Source organism: Ochotona curzoniae, unplaced genomic scaffold (assembly GCF_017591425.1).
Source record: "Ochotona curzoniae isolate NIBS_2020 unplaced genomic scaffold, NIBS_Ocur_1.0 contig_1014, whole genome shotgun sequence".
NCBI classification, from domain to species: domain Eukaryota; kingdom Metazoa; phylum Chordata; class Mammalia; order Lagomorpha; family Ochotonidae; genus Ochotona; species Ochotona curzoniae.
In genome coordinates, this window is record NW_024464920.1 from 5,476,204 (window position 1) to 5,496,585 (window position 20,382).

The window sequence follows — 20,382 nt, forward strand, 5'->3', positions numbered from 1 at the left end:
GTCTCCCACATGGGTGCAGGTTCCCGAAGCTTTGGGCCGTCCTCGACTGCCCTCCCAGGCCACAGGCAGCAGGGAGCTGGAAGGGAAGCGGGGCTGCCAGGATTAGAACCGGTGCCCATATGGGATCCCGGGCGTGCAAGGCGAGGACCTTTAACCACTTGCGCCACCGCGCCGGGCCCAACTAGGAAACTCTTTAGCTCCATTCTTACTTTCATAATTAGAACTCTTCAGTGCTAATCCTACTGTACGGTTCTTTTGACTTTTCAAGCCCAATTTGTGGCTGCTGAGGAGGCAGACTGCTTCCCGACTGAGAACTGGCTCGTCTTGGAGTGCAACAGGGGTCTCACATGCAGCCCTCTCTTGCCTGGCTCTGCTCCCCTGCAAAGAGAACATGTGCTCCGTGTGTGGAAGTCAGGTGCACCTAGAGCAGGAAGCCCCAGGCTTTCTTTTGGCTTGCCTTCCAACTCTGGTTCTGTCATCTCCTCCTGCTTCTGGATTTCCCATGTGCTGATTCTGCTGCTACTTCTGCTGGATCTGAAGACCTGACCTAATTTGGTAATTCTTTAAAATTTTTTATTTTTAAATGTAATTGAGAGAGAGAGAGAGCACGATGGGGGAGGGGGGGAGCGAGAGAGCAAGAATCCATCTATTAGTTTTCTCCCCACATGCCTGCAACATTCAGGAGCCAAAGACTCAATCCAGGTCTCCCAGGTGGGTGGTAGGCAGCTGATCACTTGGGCCAGCAGCACTGCGTCTTAGAGCCTGTATGGCCAGGGCACTGGGGCCAGGAGTCAGCCAGATGTCAAACACGGGCACATGAGGTGGGCAAGTTTACTGCAGGGCCAAATGCCCAGTCCGTGGCCATTCCTCTAGGCAGGAAGTCTCAGCTGGGAGAGCCCACGCTTTTCTTCACTCCACCACTCTTTTTGTGTTCTTTCTCCCTCCTGTGCCCAGGGAGGGGCAACTGCCACGGGAGATTCAAAGTGAACTAGATGCGGTCTCCTGCCCTGTTCTTCCAACCTTGAAATAAAGTTCAGGTTCTGGGAGGGATGAATGAGCTGATAGCCTGTGAGAAATAAGTTAGGGGTCGAGAAGAGATACCAAGAAGGAAGTTCCGGCAGAGTGGAATTATTGTAGAGCTAAAACAGGTGCACGCGGAGCTGCCCAGTCTGCAGAAATTTCCCGGGGTCGGCTGACACCGCTAGTGGTTAGAAGCAGCACGGGGAGGGTCCGTTCAAGTCTGCGCAGCGCAGTATGGAGAGTGGAGGAATGCCTTCCCCGCTCAGGGCAGACTCTGAGGACCCAGCCCTCTTTAAAGACAGGAGTACACACAGGTGGGGTCCAATCCGCCTGGGACGGCTCCAGTACACCTGTGTCCAGGTCCAACCTCCCGTCCCCCCAGACGGGGTTCATCTCCCTCTCCCTCCTGCCCGCACTGGACACATCAGGCGGTGGGGCACACGTGGCTCCAGGAAGCCGCACGCACCAACAGAGAGACTCCAAACACACATAGACTGAACCCAGGAAGCCACCTACAGCCGAGCCCTGCCCGCAGGCCGCCTGCGCTGCGCAGGGTAAACACGCACTCGCACCCGCAGCCGCCCGCGCAGGGCACACGCAGGCAGCCGCTCGCACCGGGCGCGGGTGTGCGTGCGCTCGCCCTTGGGTACTTGGGTCTGCTCGTGCCCCTCGGTTTCCAATCCCGCCTCTGGGAGGGGGAGGAGCGGCAGCGAGGAGTGAGAGACGGGCGAGCAGGCCGAGGAGGAGGAAGGAGAAAGGGAGGCAGGGAGGGAGGGAGGGAGGGGGAGCGGAGGGAGGGGAGCCGGGGACTGGGGAGGCGGAGAGAGGCGAGGAGGCGGCTCTGGCAGCGCGCGCGCGGCGGCCGCGGTGGTGGCGGCGGTAGCGGCGGCGCGGAGAGCTTGGACCCGGAGCCCAGAGCTCGGCTGGGCGGCGGGAGAGGAGGAGCCGCAGGAGCTGCAGCTCTGCCAGCTTGGGCCGAGCCTAGAGACACCGGCCTGGCTAGTCCGCACCAGCCGCAGGTGGGAAGGGGTTGGCATGCGGGTAAGGGGGTCTTTTGGCTCAAGGGCTGACGAGGAGCTGCTATTTCCTCCTTCTCTTCCATAGACTGTGGCCGAACATGGAGCTGTCCCCCCGCAGCCCTCCGGAGATGTTGGAGTCGGATTGTCCCTCACCCTTGGAGCTCAAGTCGGCCCCCAGCAAGAAAATGTGGATTAAGCTTCGGTCCCTGTGAGTCTTAGCCCGGGAATGGGGATGCGGGGTGGGGGAATCTTAGGGAACCTGGGTTGGCGGCGGGTTTTGGTGGTGGTGGTGGGTAGCCAGAGCTGGGGCTGATAGATTTTCCAGGGGGACCTATGTTGGCAGGTGCCAGGACACGCGTTGCCGGTCCACATGTGCAAGGCATGTGCGGAGCCAGCTGGCTGGCTGGCTGGAGCGGCTGAGGAGTTGCCCGAGGACCCCTCTGGTGACACACGCAGGGCGGCACAGCAGTGGCGGTGTGGCAGGGCTGCAGACAGCTGGGCAGTCTTCGGGAGGTGCCCGGCTGACTCACACGGATCCATGTGCAGGGGTGTGCAGATGGAGAGCTGTCACATGTGTGTGCCCCAGGCTCCAGCACTCGGCAGCAGGCTTCATGTCAACCTGTGGGGCATAGGTATATTCAGCGGGATGGGAGTTTTTACCTCCTGCATCCTATGGGGCAGTGGGGGAGGGGAAAGGGGAGCACCCCACCTTCCCAAGCTGTTAGTCTCTCCTGGGGCCTGGAAATTCACTCCCCACCTGGCATCTGGAGGAGAGGGATGGTGCCCCCACCTGAGAGAGTGGGTGGCAGTGAAGGCAGATTGAGCCACAGGAGCCAGGTAATTGGCTTAATGAAAGCCTTTTCGTTTCTCTAGGGTCTTCCGGTACTTGCCAGCATGTTTCGGCATCTTGGGTAACTGTTTCAGGACCAGGGCTTGTGGGGAGCAATCAGTACGTAAAGGGAGGACTCAGGTGTCCCATACTCCAGTCAGTGCCAGGGCGAGGAGAGCAACTTTCTCTCCTGCTCTGCAGAAAAGGAGAGGGCAGAGCCAAAGACCAAAGATGTACCCTCTTCCCCCAACCTTCTAGTCTGGTGCCGTTGAGAAATCCAGCTGTGGTACTGGGTTCTCCATCAGAAGGCGAGGGCAGGTGCCTTTCTTCCTGAGACCTGCCCCCTGCCTTCCCTGCAGTCCCAGAAGGGCAGGGACAGCCAGGGGAGCATATGGATGGTTAGTGAGGAAGCATAGCCCCTGAGCCCGGGTCCTTGGCAGCATCCTCAGTGGTGAGCCTTGGGTTGGGTAAGGGAGAGGAGGAGGTGATGGATAGATAGGTGCTGTGGCTGTGTCATACTTCAGGGGAACGCTAAGAGGATGCCTTTGTCTTGGGCAGATGGGATTGATGTGTAGGCTAGCTGCTTAGTGAGGCTCTAGGGAGAAGCCTGACGTAGTGGGCACCAAGGCTTTGGTATCCAAATGTCCTCTTCTCTTGCTGCCTCTGGCCAAAGCAATTTGCCAGGCTTCCTGAAGCGCAGCCTTGGAATGAGTTCTGGGGTGAAGGAACGAAAAACCCGGATTGAACTGGTTTTTCTTCAGAAGGGCACTGGGTGATTCTTGATGGCCAATGGTGCTCTGCTCCCAGTTGAGGGGGGGTGTATTGGCAAGCCAGTGGCTGAAAGGCGAGGAGTCAACAGATGGGGGAATTCAAGGTCTGTCAGGATATCATCCCCTCACCCCTCCATACCGCCGCCATAGTGCAGGTGGCTCAGGAAACAGGGTCCCTGCGGAAGACTGGGTTTTGCCCTATTCCTTGATTTTCTGTATCCTTCTAGCCAAAGTCTTGTCTGAAAGAGAGTTGTTCTTTTTTTTCCCTAAGCAAATGCTCCATGGAAAGAGGATCCACAGAAGGAGGCAGCTCCACCTGTGCAGGGGCTGAGAGGACAATGTCCTTTTGGGAGCTCGTGAGGGGACAGGGGTCACTAATTTCTCTGATGAGATTGTCCAGGTCTTTATTCACTTGGCCCGTCTGGTTCTTCAGAAGGCTGGCTGTGTGTAATAACTCATCCTGAGAGGTGCCGTCTCCTGAATACTAATGGCCAAGAGCCCCTTCCCAGTCTCACTTCCTCAAGACAAGGAGGTCTCAATGTCTGAGCAGCCCCCAGGTGCATGGCTGTGTGCGTCTGGCCCTGTTTGGATCCTGGGGAGGCCGAGGTGCACAGGGACTGAGGGCGTTTGTTGGACAGGAGGACTGAGGGGCCCAGCTCTCTGATGCCGTGATTTCTGAAGGGGTGCTCTTACTTTGAAATGGACATGGAGCTCCTTCCCTTCGGTAGGTCAGAATAGGAAGGATGTATTTATTCTGGAAATAGAGGGTAAGTCATGACTATTTCAGACCTGGGTACTGAATGAAAATGAAGACAGATGGGAAAAAATATCTAGCTAACTAGATATCTTTTTTTTTTAAAATTATTTTCGTATACTTGAAAGGCACAGAAAGAGAGAGAGAAGGAGATTGAGAGAGAAAGATGGAGATATTTCTTATCTGCTGGTTTGTTCCTCACATGCGCACAAGAGCCAGAGGTGGGCCAGCGAAAGCCAGGAGCTAGGAACTTATTGTGGGTCTCTCACGTGGGTGCAGGTGCTCAAACATCTGGGCCATCTCCTGCTGCTTTCCCAGGTGCGTGAGCAGGGAGCTGGATTGGAAGTGGAGCAGCCAGGACACAATCTTGCATTCCCATTTGGGATGGTGATGTTGCAAGTGGTGGCCTAACCTGTGCATCATAACAATAGTTCCTGTATGCATCTTGATTGTGCTACTCAGTACATCTTCTTTTCTCTCTTCTACTTTTAAAATGGCTAATCTAGTTCATTTAGATTCTCCCCAGGGGGGACCACGTGAGGCGTTTTGCCTCTTTTGACAAGAAATCCTGACTGACAGAGCCGTGCAGTGAAGAGCACGGGGGAATTCTCCTCTGCTCATTAGGAGCCTGTCAAGGGTGGATTGAGAGAATCTTCAGCATGTGAGCTGGGGACAGTCCCGAATGTAGGGTATCCCTCAGGCTCACCAGAAAGTGTTCCTAACTGAATAGGCTGCTCAGCTGAAGCTGGGATCCAGGGACCATGGCTGCAAGGCCTTGGGAAGGAGGGGCTGGCCTGGATGACGCTAAGAGTTCCAAAGTGTCTCGGATAAAGTGTGGCCTGTGTCCCCTTCCCTGAGCCCAGGGAGGGTGTGGGGAGGGCCAGCAGAGGCAGCAGGACTGCTCTGTGCTTTTTTGTGCTTCAGGAGAAGCCATGAACAGGGATGGGTTGAGCATCCTTGGCTTGATTATTTATTCAGCAGCTATGAAGGCACTTCAGAAAGTTGTGGAAAGCTAACATTAAAAGATAAGTTTCTTTGGGTGCCAAAAAAAAAAAAACCCTAGAATTTGTAAGTTTTCACAATAAACATTTCCCATAAACTTTTTGAAGACTCCTCATATGCATGAGTTTTATTTATTTGTTTTTTGGCACCAAAACAACCGTTTAAAAATTTATTTATTTGAGAGAGAGCAGGAGCAGAGAGCAGGGCTCTTCTGTCTTTTGGTTCATTCCCCCAAATCCTGCAACAACCAGGAACCAGGAACTCCATTGGGGTCTCCCACATGGGTAGCAGGGACTCAAGGACTTGGACCGTCGTCCACTGTTTTCCTGTTAACAGGGACTGGATCAAAAGTGGGGTAACCAGGACTCAAACGGGAACCATGATACGGGATGCTGGTGTCTGTCCTAAGCGGCAGCTTAATCCACTGGGTCACAATGCTGGCCCCAAAGGTGGCTTTTAATTCCATTTTCTGTGAACTTGTCGAAGTGCCCTTGTGTGTATTACATGCCTCTTTGGGCCAGGTTATGTATGCTGGATGCTGGAGATGCACAGTGGATAGAATGGACCTGGTCCCTGCTCTCACAAAGCTTGTGGTCTAGTTCAAACTCCTTGCGGGTGTGGAGGGTGGGAGGCATCCTGTTCCTCCTTTTGCTGCTCCCCCTAAGTGGTAAAATTCCACCTGTTGGCATGTCTGCCTGTTTTTTTCCTTATAGGGTGTCTTGTACACATGGGAAAGGCACCCAGAGGAATTTTCTCTCTTTCCCAGGTTAGCACTAACGTCCCTCTTATTTCTCCTCTCAGTTTCTCTTAGAATTTTACATTTCACAGATAAAACGTTTCCTTTCCCTTGTAGGGACAGCATAGACATAGCCCGTTCTCTCTTCCTCCATTCTCCACACAGGGTACACACTCAGGAAGCCCCTGGTTCAGGCTTGTGAGCCTGCGCTGTGGTTCAAGGTCAGTACAGCTGAGCTGAAGCCAGAAGCCAGGCTGGGGATTGTTGAGACTGATTTTGCTTCTTTAGTGTGGTGTGGTGCCCTGAACACAGTAGATGCTCAATAAATGCTATGAAAGAAACAAGCAAATGCATTAAGACAGCCAGGTGTATATGTCTCGGAGCCCAATTCTGTGACTGATTTGGTGGCGCATGCCTGCCTACCTCCGTGCGAAAGAGACAGGAAATGGAGAGGAAGATGATGATGTTGTTTTTGGGGATGGGTGATGCTTAAAAGGTAAGAGGTTTGGGGACCTCAGGACAGAAATGGCTATGAGAGCTACAGGAGGATACAAAAACCAATGGCCTGAGGAGGTGTGGATGGGACATGTCAGGATACAATTGAGAATGCCTGGAAGGCATGCATGCGTGTGTGGGTAGATGTTGACATGCATTTTGGGGACAGTTTGTGGAAGTCACAGTGATATCTCATTGTTGTTATGTTTAGCATTGTGATGATAGATATGCACTTCCCCATAATACCTGAATCTTTCAGGCATTCCCGAGGACGTGGAATTGTCCCAGGTATGAATGAGAGAATGAGATGATGTGTGTGTGTGTGTGTGTGAATGTGGATGCTGGGATCATATGTATGCATGTGTTTTTAGACAATGAGATAGTATGTATGTGTGGGTGCATGTAGTGAGTGTAGATAATGGGATAATATGCATGTGTGTATGAATATATGTAATGGGATAATACATAAGTATGCACATGTGAATGTGTGCATATAGATAATAGGAGAGCATGTATGTGTGTGGATATGCATGTGGGTGTATGTGTAGGTAATGGAATAATGTGTGTGTGTGTGTGTGGTCTGACATATGTGCAGCGCTCACTTCTTCTGGCAGCCCTGCAGAGAGGCAGTGGGCGCAGCGGAAGCCGAGGGCCTTGCCTGGGTGCTTTGCTGACGCGCCCCATCTTTCTTTCGTCCTCATTTCGTATATGCCCCATGGAGTGATCCTGTGCGGCTCTCACTAGTTTTGAAAATTACACTGCGTTCTCCTTTCTCTGCATGTGGCTGGGGAGCTGCTGTGAAGATGGCAGGATAAAGTGTGGCTCCCTGGACTGCTGGGGAAAAAAACAGCCTTGTTTCTCCCAGGCCGCGGTGGCGATGACTGTGCCCTGTCCTCCCTGGATTAGCCCTTCCAGCCACGCAAAGAGAATCTTGCCCCCAGGGCCCCACCAGATGCTTTATTTTTTCCTCCTCTGTCCTCCTTTGCATGAGGACTGTGTGGCATCCCTGGGATAGAAGAGGATGGACAATTCCTGCAGAGCTGTGTAGAGGAGGTACAGGGATGGGGGAATCAGAGTCAAACCAAAGAAAGCACTGCATGAACCTCTGGAAGCGTCGGCTGCTGGGATGTAGGAGGGCGTTGGGAGTGGAACAGCCTGAGGATTTTGGGACTTGTGAGTCCTGGGTTCCCATCCCACTCTGCCAGGGACCAGCTGTGCTGTTTTGAGGTCATATGATTTCTCTGAGTTTTAGTTCTTCATTTGATAGCATCCATCTGAAAGTGTTTTTTTTTTTTTTAACATAATAAGTCTGGAGAACTTTCAGCATGAGACAGGGGTGGCAATGAATGGCTGGCTGTTGGCTGGGGTAAGGAAGAATGGTAAAGATGGTAAATTCGAGTCATAATGGATGGGACGTGATTTGGAAGAATCTTATTGATGAATGAGGGAAGGGGTGAGAGCAGGTGACTCGCTTCAGAAAACAGGAGGTTGGGTGAGCTGGAAACGGGCTGTGCAGTGTAGGCTGTGGGCTAGCGGAGGCAAGAAGATGGGGAGGCACTTACTTCTTATTGTCTGGACCAGTGTTCCACCCAGGATGCAGGAATTGCAGGAGAGTGCTGTGCGTGTGGGTCGAAGTGAGGGGCACCCAGGGGCCACCAGGGGTTTACCCCTCTGGCACTTCTCCAGAGTCCCTGGAGCTGAGGAGGCACATTTTCGGGTGTACCATAACCTATCCTAGAGTTTCTTAGAAACCAGATATCACTCTTCCTATCCAAAAGCCGAAAGAATAGAGACTCCATGTCCTCATTGGAGGTGGAATTTCTAACTTTTAAAAATAACCTTATTCTTGCACTGGTTGACTCCCCAAATTGCCACAATGGTGGTGGGGGGAGAGCTGGGGCAGGCCAAAGGTAAGCGCCAGGAACTCCACCCAAGTCCTCCGCGTGGAGGCCCAAGTACCTGGACTATCATCTGCTGCAAGGAGCTGGATCAGAATTCGAAGTAGCACTCCCATATGAGATGTTGGCTTCACAAGGTGCTTTGTGAATTTTGACCAGAGGAAGGTGAGGAATTTTGGGGTGATGTAGGTCTGGCAGTATGTGGGAGAGAAAACTGGATATCTCTAGACTATTCCTTACTTGTCTCTTACCCAGGGCTTTCTGCAATTCCTGAACTGAGTGGCTGTCTCCCCTCTGCATCCCCCTCCTTTTTTTTTTTAAGATTTATTTATTTTTATTGGAAAGGCGGATATACAGAGAGGAAGATCTTCCGTCTGATGGTTCACTCCCGAAGTGGCCACAATGGCCAGAGCTGAGCCAATCTGAAGCCAGGAGCCAGGAACTTTCCTCCAGGTCTCCCACACAGGTGCAGGGTTCCAAGGCTTTGGGCCATCCTCGACTGCATTCCCAGGCCACAAGCAGGAAGCTGGATGCTGGACGGGAAGTGGGGCTGCCGGGATTAGAACCGGCTCCCGTATGGGATCCCAGTATGTACAAGGACTTTAATCACTACACTGTCGTGTCGAGCTCCTGCATCCCCTCCTTAAGAAGGAAACCTTGGAACAGGACTTGCCTTTCCTTTGGTGAGAGGAGAGAGAGAGAGAGACCTTAAACGTTTGCAAAGGCCAGGAGCTTGGCATTCCACCCAGGTCTCCCATGTGGGTGGCAAGAGCACAAGCATTTGGCTCATCTTCTGCTGCTTTCCCAGGTGCCTTAGCAGGGAATTGGATCAAAAGTGGAGCATCTGGGACTTGAACCTGTACCCATGTGGGAGGCTGGCTTTGCAGGTGATGGCTTAAGCATCTGTCCCACAATGCCAGCCCTCCTTTGAATTTTTAAACAGCCGTCTAAGATGCGTCTGCAGCATTCCATGCCCTCGTACTTTTCCTCTTTTGCTTCTTCCTGCAACCTCTCCTCTGCTCCTTCCTCCTTTGCTCCGTCTTTCAGAGTTTCCATTTTACTCCTTCTGGTCCCATTTGCTGTCTCTCTGGCCTATTCCTGTGACTTGCCTCCTTGCTCCTTCCCTCTCCTCCTTCCCTCTCTTCTGGGTTGCAATCCTGCTCTTCCCTCCCTATCCCACTGCCGGGAAGGGGGTGGAGGCATTGCTGGTGCAGGATCCGGGCACCTGAGGCATCCTTTGGAGTCCAGCCCCGGACTGCTGTCTTCTGCAAGGCCTTTTGCTTTTACTGTCTCGGTGACCTCATCCTCCCAGCTCCTCTGGGGGAGGAAGCCAGTAATTGCCTTTGAATCTCAGGGGGGCTGGTTTTCTCAGGTAACGGAAGTTGAGTAGCTATTTTCCAACTCTCTTCAGGACAGCAATGGAGAGACAGAGAACCGAAGCAGGGCAGCCGAGGCGAGGCAGCTGGGGAGAATAGAAGCTGTTAGATAACAAGATGGTTCCTCCAGGGAGGAAGACAGAATGACCCAGGAGAACCATGGGAGAGTCATGTTGAGGGACCAAGTTGGGAACTGAGAGGGAAGGGACAGTTCCTGAGCTGGGGAGAGCAGAAAGTTGAGTTGTTAGCCAGTCCACGCCAGGCAGTCCCTCGTACCAGGGCCCTCAGCCTCTACCCTGGCATCTGCCAGCCCTGCCACCGGCCTGCTCCCTGCCACCGCTGCTGCCGCAGTCCTGCCAGGAGAGAGGCTTCAGGTTAGGATTCTCCTGCAGCCTCCCAGCCCTGGCACAGTCCACCGAAGGAGGCTGACTGGGGCTGGGTGGGAAAGGAACCAAGGTGGATCCAGAGAGGAACCTGATGGTACAGGACCGGGAGAAGAACTCGGAAGGGGGCTCTTCAGGAGATGTAGTTGGATAGAGCCAGGCTCCAGGTCCATGGATGCCACAGCTGCAAGAAGTCAGATTTGCAAATAATTATGATGGCTGCAGCGGGGTGATTAGGCTGCCAGCTGGTGTCAGCACCGTTTAGATTGGGCAGGGAACTTGGCTTGCTGGGCCAGGGCAGGGCGTCGCTTTGGAATTCTCTGGCACATGGAACCAGGAGCTACGGACTGTCCTCCTTTCATTCCTATATCTTGGCTCCCCATTGCAGCCCTGTTTATCAGCTTCTGCATATCCAGCTTGACACCATCTCCTGGTTCTCCCCTCAGTGTCTATCTTATCTGGAAGTATCTCAGGCCAGGGCTGAATGAGTGCGCTGCGTGCGTACACACACACCAGCAGTGTTGCCATAACTGTTAACTCTGGCCATCTCTCCATGTCAAGTTTTCAAATTCCAGTCTGAAAAGCACACTGAAAACCTCCATTCCTTCCACCACCCGCCAATACCCCCCTGCCTCCTCTGCACCTGCTCTTCTCGGAAATGCCCAGAAAGTTGCCTGTTGTTTTGATGGGCTGAGGACTGGTATGCAGGAAACTTTCCTGCCAAACTCATGGAGGTCAGGAGTTGGCCTTGCTCCGTTCTTGATGAAAGCCACACGGCTCTCTGAAGCATTCGGTCTGAGCTGGTTTGGAGGAAGCAGCGAGCTGGGCAGAAAGGATGCCCTCTGGAAGTTAAGGATCCAGGCCCAGGGGCCCTGCTTCCCTCTGCGGCCTCTGGCCTAGGCTCTGATGAAGCTGAGAATCATCAAGAAGAGTAGCTGGTAAGGTATGGGGGGAGGGCATCCCTGGACCCAGACTCCAATCCTGCTGATCGGCAGTCTGGCTGCTGGCCCCCTCACACCTGCAGACAGACCCCGGTCAAGCTTCCAGCTCCTTTTCCCAGCCCAGGTGGCCTTCCACATCTCCTGGAAGCGGGCCATCTGCTGAGAACAGCTGTTAGGAGGCAGTTTGGAGGGCTGGCGGGGTGGTCCATGTGGAGGTGGTTAATGAGCAGAATGAAATAACACAGGGAGGGGAGACAGGTGGACCAGGGAGTGGAAGGGGTTCTTCTGATACCCCCTCCTCCACAGCCTATCTCTCCCAGTTTCTCCCTCTCTCCAGGGCGCATGGCTGAGGCGGGGGTTGGGAGTGACCTGTTTGTATGCAGGGGTGGGAATCGGGATGCCCAGGTTCTTAACTGGTCTGGCTTGCTTTTCTGCCTTCCCTCCTGCGAGCCTAGCCATGCTAGGGGCATCTGCTGGGTGGAAGGGGCAAAGTGGAGTTGCTTCTAGACAGGCCACTTCTGCCCTCTTCTTCAGAGTCTCCTAGGCTGTCTTCTGCTGCACACCCATCCTGCTCTCTTAGCACTCCCTGTCATCTCCTACTGTCTTGTTCCCTACTCCCTGCTCTCCCAGCCTTGCCCTGTCCCTCACCCCAACCCAGCTCCTCTGTCCCGTCTTCTTGAGACCTCTCACTGTGACTGCTGCCTCAACCAGAGGCCTGCACCTCTCAGGCTGGCACCCCAACTCTGTCACCAGGGGCGCTATTTTTATCCTTGGAGCCACCCCCGCCACCATGCCCAGCCAGCTGCCAGGGGCTGGGGCTGCTCCTATAGCAATGGGGACTGAAGGGAGCGGGTGTGCTTGGGTGAGTGCGAGCTGGTTGCTCTTGGTTTCCGGGAGCTCCAGGCTCCACAGGCTCTGCTCCTCACTGCCTCGCTGGTCCCTGTGGAGTAACAAAGCCCCTGAGAAGTTCTGCCTGTCTGGAGGGGAGCAGGTGGCTGAGAGGCCAGAGCGCAGGTGCCTTTCTGGGCCTGAATGGAAAACCAGGATTCATGGGTGGAAGGGTGGGCCTGGGGACCTGCGTCTTCATGAATATTAGCTGAGCCGACTGCATCGTAAGCTGGCCCTGGATGGACCCAGTGTGTTGTCATGCCACATCGCATCAGGCTTCTCTGGCGACTTCCGTGGAGTCTGTGTTTACCCACTTTGGGCAAAGAAATGGGGCCTCCAAGTGACTGGCCCCAGGGGTCGCATGTTGTCTCCTGGTTTTTACCCCACGTCTTCTCTATCTTGGATCTGGAGGATTCCCTTGGTTCCTTCAACAGCTGGGATTTTAGCGCCTCAAGATCAGCCGGTTCTTCCCTTTCCCCAGCATCCTTCTTTTGTGACGGGGGCCAGAGTCTCCCAGCCTCTGTTCCTTTTCCTGAGTTGTGTTCCTCGCCGTGGAGAAGGGGCAGCTGGGGATGGGCTGAGGAAGGACACGTGATTGGGCTTCTCTCGCTCTCTCTCTCTTTAATGTATTTACTTTCTGATAGCACCCTGCCCAGGGCCAGTGACCTTCCTGCCTTTACTCTGAACAGAAAAGCTGGAGGTAGATCTATAGTGGTCCCTTTGCTGAAGTCATCACCCCTAAGTCCTGCCTCCCAGGCAGCAGGGAACCGTGTCCTCTGCTCAGACAGAGGTAGAGTGTGGTGAGGTGTGTGTGTGTGTGTGTGTGTGTGTGTGTGTGTGCATGTGCCGTGTTTTTCCCAGGAAGGGAAGCTGCTTGGCCAGTACCCCTTTCTCAGCAGGAACAGCTGTTAACAGCCAGATGAGACAGTGGTGTAGCCTGTGTGTGTGTGAGTGGGTGTAGTTCCCCTGGGCAGGCCAGTAGAGGACTGGAGGTGTTCCTAGTCTGAGAAATGACTACCTTTCCGAAGGAGGGTGGAGGGGCACACACGCCAGGACCAGAGGAAGGGGTCATGGGTTTGGTGGGGGTGAGCTGGCTTGGTTTGGAGATTTGTAAATGTCCCAGGCTGGCTACAGCCCCCTCCACACGATCCTCCCAGGCCAGCAGGTCCACATAAGAGGCCCAGCGTGGCTTCTCTCGACCCCAGGTCTCTGGGGTGGCACTTCTGGGGCTCTGGCGCTGGGTCTAGTTCGTCCTCTCTCTCAGTTTCTCTTTGCAAGCATTCTATTAGCTTGTCATGCTGTGGGAAGGTGGGACTGGGGCACAGAGCGGTTCTTTCCTGCTTTGGGCTACGAGTTCACTAGAAAACAACCTGTGAGATACTCAAGTGTCTCTTGCACTGGTTCCACTCGCTACTCAAGAGACACCTAGAAACAGCAGGTTCCTAAACTGCTTGTTTACCATCCCTCGAGGCTTGGGCACGGTGACAAGGTGTGTTAACGTCTCCCTGCTGTGGAGGGCAGCGGTGAGGGAGGGGAAAGGCTGCCCGCCGCCCAGCTCCAGCTCTCCGCCGTGTCTGCTCCTGCACCCCTGGCCAGGGACGCTCCATAAAGGGGATTGCAGAGGCCAGCAACTCTTTGCCCCGGATGCCCCGCCCAGTCCCCCCAACCGACCAATCGCAGCCTCGGAGTTCGCGTATCGGTGACGTCACCGTTCAGCTAATCGCTGGGAGGCTGGCGCTGGGTGCGCACGTCCACTTGGCGCCACGGGCGGGTTTGGGGGGTTCCGCTGCTTTGCTCTGCAGCCAGAGCCAAGGGTGCAGCGGCAAGAGGGGGATCCTGGTCCCCGGAACGCGCCAGGCTGCTCTCCTTTGGCCTCTTTGAGCCATTTCGTCGCTTCTCTCCCTCTGCGCCAGACTGGCCTCTCCGACTCATCCACTGTTCTGCCCCAAATCCCATTTCACAGATGAGAAAAGTGGGCCTGGCAATGGGGAAGCTGCGTGCACATCCTTGTGATTTGGATAAACAAGTTCTCGTGGCTTTCACTCATTGCAGGGGACGGGAGGCCCTTCCCTCTGTCTTCAGCAAGCCCCCCTTACCCCTGCCCTCCCCCGCTACACACCTGTAGTGTCCAGTGGCCCGTGGGAGGTGCAACCTTCTGTCTTATTTTCTTTCTCTTGCGTGGGTGAACGTTCTTTTTTGGAGAACGGTCCTGGACAAAGACCCGGACAGGAGCCTGCATTGCACCTTCTGGGCTGGAATGGGGTCGGGTGGGGGCTCTTGTGAGGGACCCCCTTGCCTCCACTGTAGATTTCCTTTCCCTGGATGGCCTCTTGTCCCCGTGTCCCCAAGTCTCCCGCTAACCCCTTGTTCCCAAAGGCGAGCCCCACCTCCTCGGAGCAAGGGGCTGGCCTGTGCTATTTCTGGCCTTTCTGGGACTCTTCTGACGGCAGATTCTTGTTTTCGGTCTGATTCAGATGTGAAACTTTTCCCGCGGCCTCTCACCCGGTTCCTGTGGGCTGGGTCTCTGCCTCATCACTCCCTACTTCCTGGGGCCAGGCCCCTCCCCAGAGCTGTCTCTGGTTAGTAGCTCAGTTCTTCTGGGACCTGGAGGAGGAAGTTAGGGGCCCAAGAGGGAGTTGTTCCCCCAGGGGGGCCTTGGAGGCCCTGGGGTCTGCGGCTTGGACACCTGCAAGAGGAAGCTCGGATTCCCATGGCAAGCCGTGCTCCTGTTCAAAGGAGCCACCTCCAGGGCCCCATCCTCAGGTAGGTGCTGGGGAGGAGGACACAGGAGGACAGGAGGAGGATGAGAGGTTGCTGGTGGCTCTACCAGCTCCAATGTGGCGGGGGTGGGGTGGGTGGGTGGCGCAGGAGCTGACACAGGACCCTGTGAGTTTGGGGGTACATGCGTGCCACTTTGTCCACCTTTCCATCCCTGCACCTTATCCCCCACCCCTTTCCATTGCACTTGCCTTCCTGCCATTTGCTCATGTGCGTGAAAGACTGAACAGCAGTGACCCCTCCCCACCCCACCAGCTTTCTCTCCTTCTAATCCCAGCATCCTGGGCACTTTACATTGCATTGAAATGTTCTCATCTTGTCTTTAAAAAACTCAAACCATAGACGCAATTCTTCTCTGAGCGCCCAACCCCTGTCTTGAAACTGCCCTGCTCTAAGTCTCCTACATAGCCGTGGTCTGTTAGGGAGAGTCGGGGCGGGGGAGTTGCAAGGCATGGCTGGGGGCATTGGAAATTCCCAGGCCACTGCCAGCCATGTGGTGCTCCGAAGCACCAGGCGGGTAGGCCGGGGATGCTGAGCTCCTTAGAGATACTGAGGTGGTTACTGTGAAAATTTTTCCTTCCAGTTGACCACCCAGAGCTGGGAGAGACCAGGGCCTTTTGCGGGGCTGGGAGCTGAAGCTTTTCCCATTGCATGGGGACTGAAGGTAGAGGAGAAAGAGGTGGTGTGATGAAGTTGGGGCAGGAAGCCATGGACCGGACAGGGCTGGGCATTGTCTGTGCCCGGCTCATTGAGGGCTGAACCCTAGGGGCTGGGTGACAGCTGATGTGGGGTGGGAAGGAGAATTTCCAGCAGAAGAAGGGAGACGTGAGGGCTTGGGTGAGTTTTGGGGAGTTCTTCACCCTGAAGAACTTTCAAGCTAAGAGAGGTCTCTCAAGCCAGCAAGTACTGTATGTGTGTGTGTGTGTGTGTGCGTGTGCGTGCTCAATTGTATGAATATGTGTGTGCGTGTGCACGTGTGTGCGTAGAGGCCGAATCTGACTTCAGAGGGGTGCAGTTCAGCACCTGGCTCCCTTCAGCGGCCTTCTTTCATTTATCAAATTTATTCTTCCATCTTTCTTTTCCCTTCCTACCTCCCTCCTACCTTACCTCACCCAGCCCCGCCCCGGTGTCTGGATAATGTTGAGATTTCAACAGTAGCTATACCGGTGCTCCTGGCTGGAGTCTGCAAGTGAGGCTGGAGAGACTTGGAGGATGAGGTGTGTTGTCCATCGGTGCACCCACAGTGACCTGCCTCCTCCATGGAGAGAGTCGCGGAAGCCTGGCTCCCAAGTGTCAGCTGCAAGTTCTGGGCACTCAACTTACACCTGATTAATCTGCCTCCTCTCCCTTTTATTTACTTAATGAACTTTTTCTGGGCACGTCCTGTGTGCTCTGAGGATGGCTAAGATAAACAAGTTCCCGTTAGTGCCTCCAGTCCCTGGGCTGACACCAAGGCTTCGTTAAGTGGCAGGAACTGGAGAAGCCAGTCCTCTCTCCAGACTGACACCATGCTTGGTCTTGCCCAGACCCACCGCCTTCCTTGTTGTGGGGCACTGCTCAGGCCCATGGTTGTGAGCTATGGGCCTTGCTGATCTGACGGATGTGGACAAGTTGTTTTACCTTGGGCAAGTCATGGAGCCTCCATTCCCAAAGTGCTTGTGAAGATCAAATGAGGTTTGTAATTGTCAATCGGAGGTCATGGTCATTGTCATCCTCCCTTCTCTGTCCGTGCTAGGCTTCTCTCCCTGGACTTGGGATACAGGAAGCAGGTGCTTGTTGGGATTTAAAAAAAAAGATTTTATTTTTTATTGGAAAGACAGATTAAAAAAAAAGATTTATTTATTTTGTTGGAAAGGCAGATCAGATTTACAGAGAGAAGGAGAAACAGAAAGATCTTCCATCTGGTTTATTCCCTAAATGGCTAAAACAGGTGGGGCTAAGCTGATCTGAAGCTAAGCCAGGAGTTTTTCCCGGGTCTCCTAAGCAGCTGCAGGGTCCCAGGGGGCTTGGGCTATCCTCTGCAGCTTTCTCAGGCCATAAGCAGGGAGCTGAATGGGAGGTGGAGCAGCCAAGACATGAATTGGCACCCAAATGGGATGCTGGCACTTGTAGGTGGAGGATTAAAAAGTTGAACCATTGTTCTGGCCCCTATAACCTTTTTTTTTTTTTAAAGATTTATTTATTTACCTGAAAGGCCCAGAGAGACAGATATCTTCCATGAACTGGATTGCTGTTCACATGCTTGCCACAGTCAGGACTAGATCACTCTGAAGCCATGAGCCGGGAACTCTGTCCAGGTTTCCCAAGTGGGTAGCAAGAAACCAAGTACTTGAGCCCTCACCCGCTGCCTCCCAGAGTTCCTGGGCAGGAAGCTGGGTGGAATGTAGAGGCAGGATTTGATTTCAGACTCTGAGATGTGGGATGCCGGTGCCCCAAGTGGCAGCTTACCGTGCTGCATCGCAACACCGTCTGGTTTGTTAGAGAATGGTGTGAGTTGAGTGGGATAAATATGATGCTGGTTGTTAATTCCCGTAGAGATCCCATTTATGGAGATTCTTGTATGTGCCAGGCCTTCCACCTGCATCCCTCCGTGTAATACTCCTGTTAATACCCCTGTGAGGTGGTTTAGTGTCATTCTCAAATTTTTACAGATGAGATGATTAAGGTTCTGACTTAAAAGTCCTCAGACTTCTTAGTGTACATTCGACATCTTTGTGGGGTGTTTGGAAATGCAGATCCCCCGGACCACACCCTCAGAAAGTCCGATTCTGCAGGTGTGCAGTGACTCTAGGATTGCTGTGGTTTTCCAAAGATTGTTTATTGAAGACAGAGAGCGCTGCCACCTGCTGTTGTGCTTTTTGGCTGCATCCTGGAGCCTCAAGCTCTCCCCTGTGGGTGACCAAAACTCCATGGCCTGAGCCATCACCTGTGGCCTTTCAGGGTGTGCATTAGCAGAAAGCTGGAGCCAGACCTTGAAACTCCAGGGGGGGAGGTGGGAGTGTTAACCTGCACCTTCACTGCTGGGACACACACCTGCTCCATCTGTGTTACGAGTAGGTATTCAAGGTGATGGTAGTGCTGGAGGCTTATGGCCACATTTTAGTAAATATGGATCAAGTGTTAGTGACTTGCCCAAGAACTCAGGGCTGAGTGAGAGCAAGAGAGAGAACACGCTTTGAACCTGGGGTTGCCGCTCCATGCCAGACCATCCGTGCTTCCTAAATCTTGTGTTTTGCACAGAGTGGGGTTGCAGTTCTTCCCCTAGCTTCCCCCTGCGCAGGCCCATCGTGAGAATAAAATGAACGATATAGGAGAACAGACTTCTTAAAATGTAGAGCTGGCAGCATTGTTAGTGCTTATGCAGATTCATGCAAATGAGCATGCATGGGCGTGGCTGTTCACTTTGGGATGTGTGTTGTAAGAGTTGGGTCAGTCGAGAAAGAAGCTGGGAGAGTTTTAGTGGTAGGCAGTGACCCTGGTAGAGAGGGGTGGGAGCAGAGGAGGTGGGCCGTGTCCCATGGCTGTGCCTGGGGCCCCAAGGCACAGTGCCTCCATTCTATGATCTCTTGTTGGGATTCTGTAAGAATCTGGAACACTCTGGCTGGTAACTCTTTCCTGGCTGCTTGACCTAAGAGAACCATTCCTGATGTCTACTTCTGTTCCTCCTTCCTCGTGAAGCCAGAGCTGTGCTTTGCTCACACCACCCTCTCTGTCTCTCAAACATCTGGCTGCTCCCACATGGGTACTGGCAGCAGACGGGCCTGGAAGTGGGACGCGAAGGCAGCCCACTGAACAGGCTGCAGTGCCGGTTTGGCCCGTTTGCTCTGCCAGCCCCTGGAGGCTCGGCCCAAGCTGCTGCCTGGAGCTGGCTGTTTTGGGTGAGACCCCAGCACTCTAGAGCTACTGCTGTTCAGGAATGCTATGCTCCTCCCTCCCCCAGCAGCCCGGAATCGATGCTAATTTCAGCCTCTGGTCCCTGACTCACTCTCTCCTGACTCACAGGGTGACCTTGGGTTTCTGAAGCCCCTTTGGGTGGGGGAGTTGGGATGGCTACCATTTTACGCTGCTTTGGGAAGGAGTGGGTATGGAGCCAAAGAGGGCGGGGTGGCGGGGACTTTAAAAATTGTCGTCTAAACTCAGAGAGCTGAGCTTGCACTGTGAATGTCTGAACTTGGACTCATCAGACTTCCACCAGGCCTTCTGGTTGGTTCCTCACCCATCCCCAGGCTTCCTAAATGCCACAACTGAGGGCACTGCCCTTTAAGGCAGAACTGGCAGTCCACGAGATCCTAGGCCCTGGCTCACCACATCCATGGGGACTGAGATGGGGGAAGTGTCGACTGGGCACAGGTGCAAGGACCAGAGGTTGCCTGTGGTGCCAGGTGGGGAGGCAGGGGTTAATCCAGCTCTGTCCTGGTTGATGGATTCTGGAATCATAATCCATTAGCTCTGCTTGCATGGAGTGAGGCCAGGCGGGAGCATTCAGATGGGTCTTTGTTCTGAGCCCTGGCTGTCCCCACCAGTGACAGAGGGGATGTGGATGCCCCTCCCTGTCTTGAGCTAGAGACAATGAAAGAGCCTACCCCCCCACCCCCCGAGAGAGAGAGAGAGAGAGAGAGAGAGAGAGAGAGAGAGAGAGAGAGAGAGAGAGAAATTCAGAGCTTGATTATTCAGCCTAAGAGACGGATCACTGCACCACCACCTACTCTCAAAATCACCTGAGGTGCTTGCACCTGCCTAATTGTGCTGGGTCCTGCTGTCTTGGGTAAGAGTTTGGCTGGATGGTTGGTGTGGAGAGGCAAAGGCAGGGGCAGGAGAGCCTGGGCTTAAACTTTAAGGGTGATTGAACCTGATGGAGGCAGCAAGGTGGAAAATGTGGCTGCTGTGGTCGGGGTTGTTATGAACTGATGTGCACAGACACACAAGCGTGTATCTGTCATATGTCCTCTGGAGGGGCTTGGGGGGTGGTGTGTGTGACCCAGGAGCAGGGTCTAAGCTGGCTGCTTGGTGCCACTGCCCACAGGCTGCGTTACATGGTGAAGCAGCTTGAGAACGGGGAGGTGAATATCGAGGAGCTGAAGAAGAACCTGGAGTACACGGCGTCTCTGCTGGAGGCCGTCTATATCGATGAGACACGGTGAGCATGGGACCCATGGAGAGGTAGACATGGTGCACCAGAAGATGGAGGAAGTCAGGAAGCTGGAGATAGGACTGAGCCACCAGGGCAGCGATGGGAAAGAAGAGGCAGGTGTAAGCTAGGGAGAGGAGAGATGACATGAGGGAGAGGAGACTCCTATTGGAAAGCACCCTAAATCTCATCTGGTCCTGACCCTCCTGGAGTGCAAAGGTCTAAATGCATTGTAGCTTTTATTTCATTCAGAGGGAGAAAGGGCGAGAGGGAGTGCTTCTATTTGCTGGTTCACTCCCTAGGTTCCCACAAGAGCTGGGACTGCGCCAAGCTAAACCTGACTGGCGGTTGGGAACTCAACCCAG

General features: G+C 54.0%; 1 protein-coding gene across 3 annotated transcripts in view; it reads left to right on the forward strand.

The window, feature by feature from the left end:
- Positions 1–217: 217 nt before the first annotated feature.
- Positions 218–20,382, forward strand: part of PDE1B (phosphodiesterase 1B) — a 29,189-nt gene continuing 9,024 nt past the window's right edge. Inside the window, exons 1-3 of one of the 3 annotated variants that reach the window (XM_040980068.1) lie at positions 218–555; positions 2,125–2,247; positions 19,913–20,026. In XM_040980068.1, the coding sequence (XP_040836002.1) occupies positions 2,138–2,247; positions 19,913–20,026 (224 nt within the window). In that variant the 5' untranslated portion in view covers positions 218–555; positions 2,125–2,137. Of the gene's footprint in view, positions 556–1,802; positions 2,040–2,124; positions 2,248–13,971; positions 14,875–19,912; positions 20,027–20,382 lie in introns of those variants that run through there. The other 2 variants (XM_040980077.1, XM_040980087.1) reach the window with 2 other exon arrangements.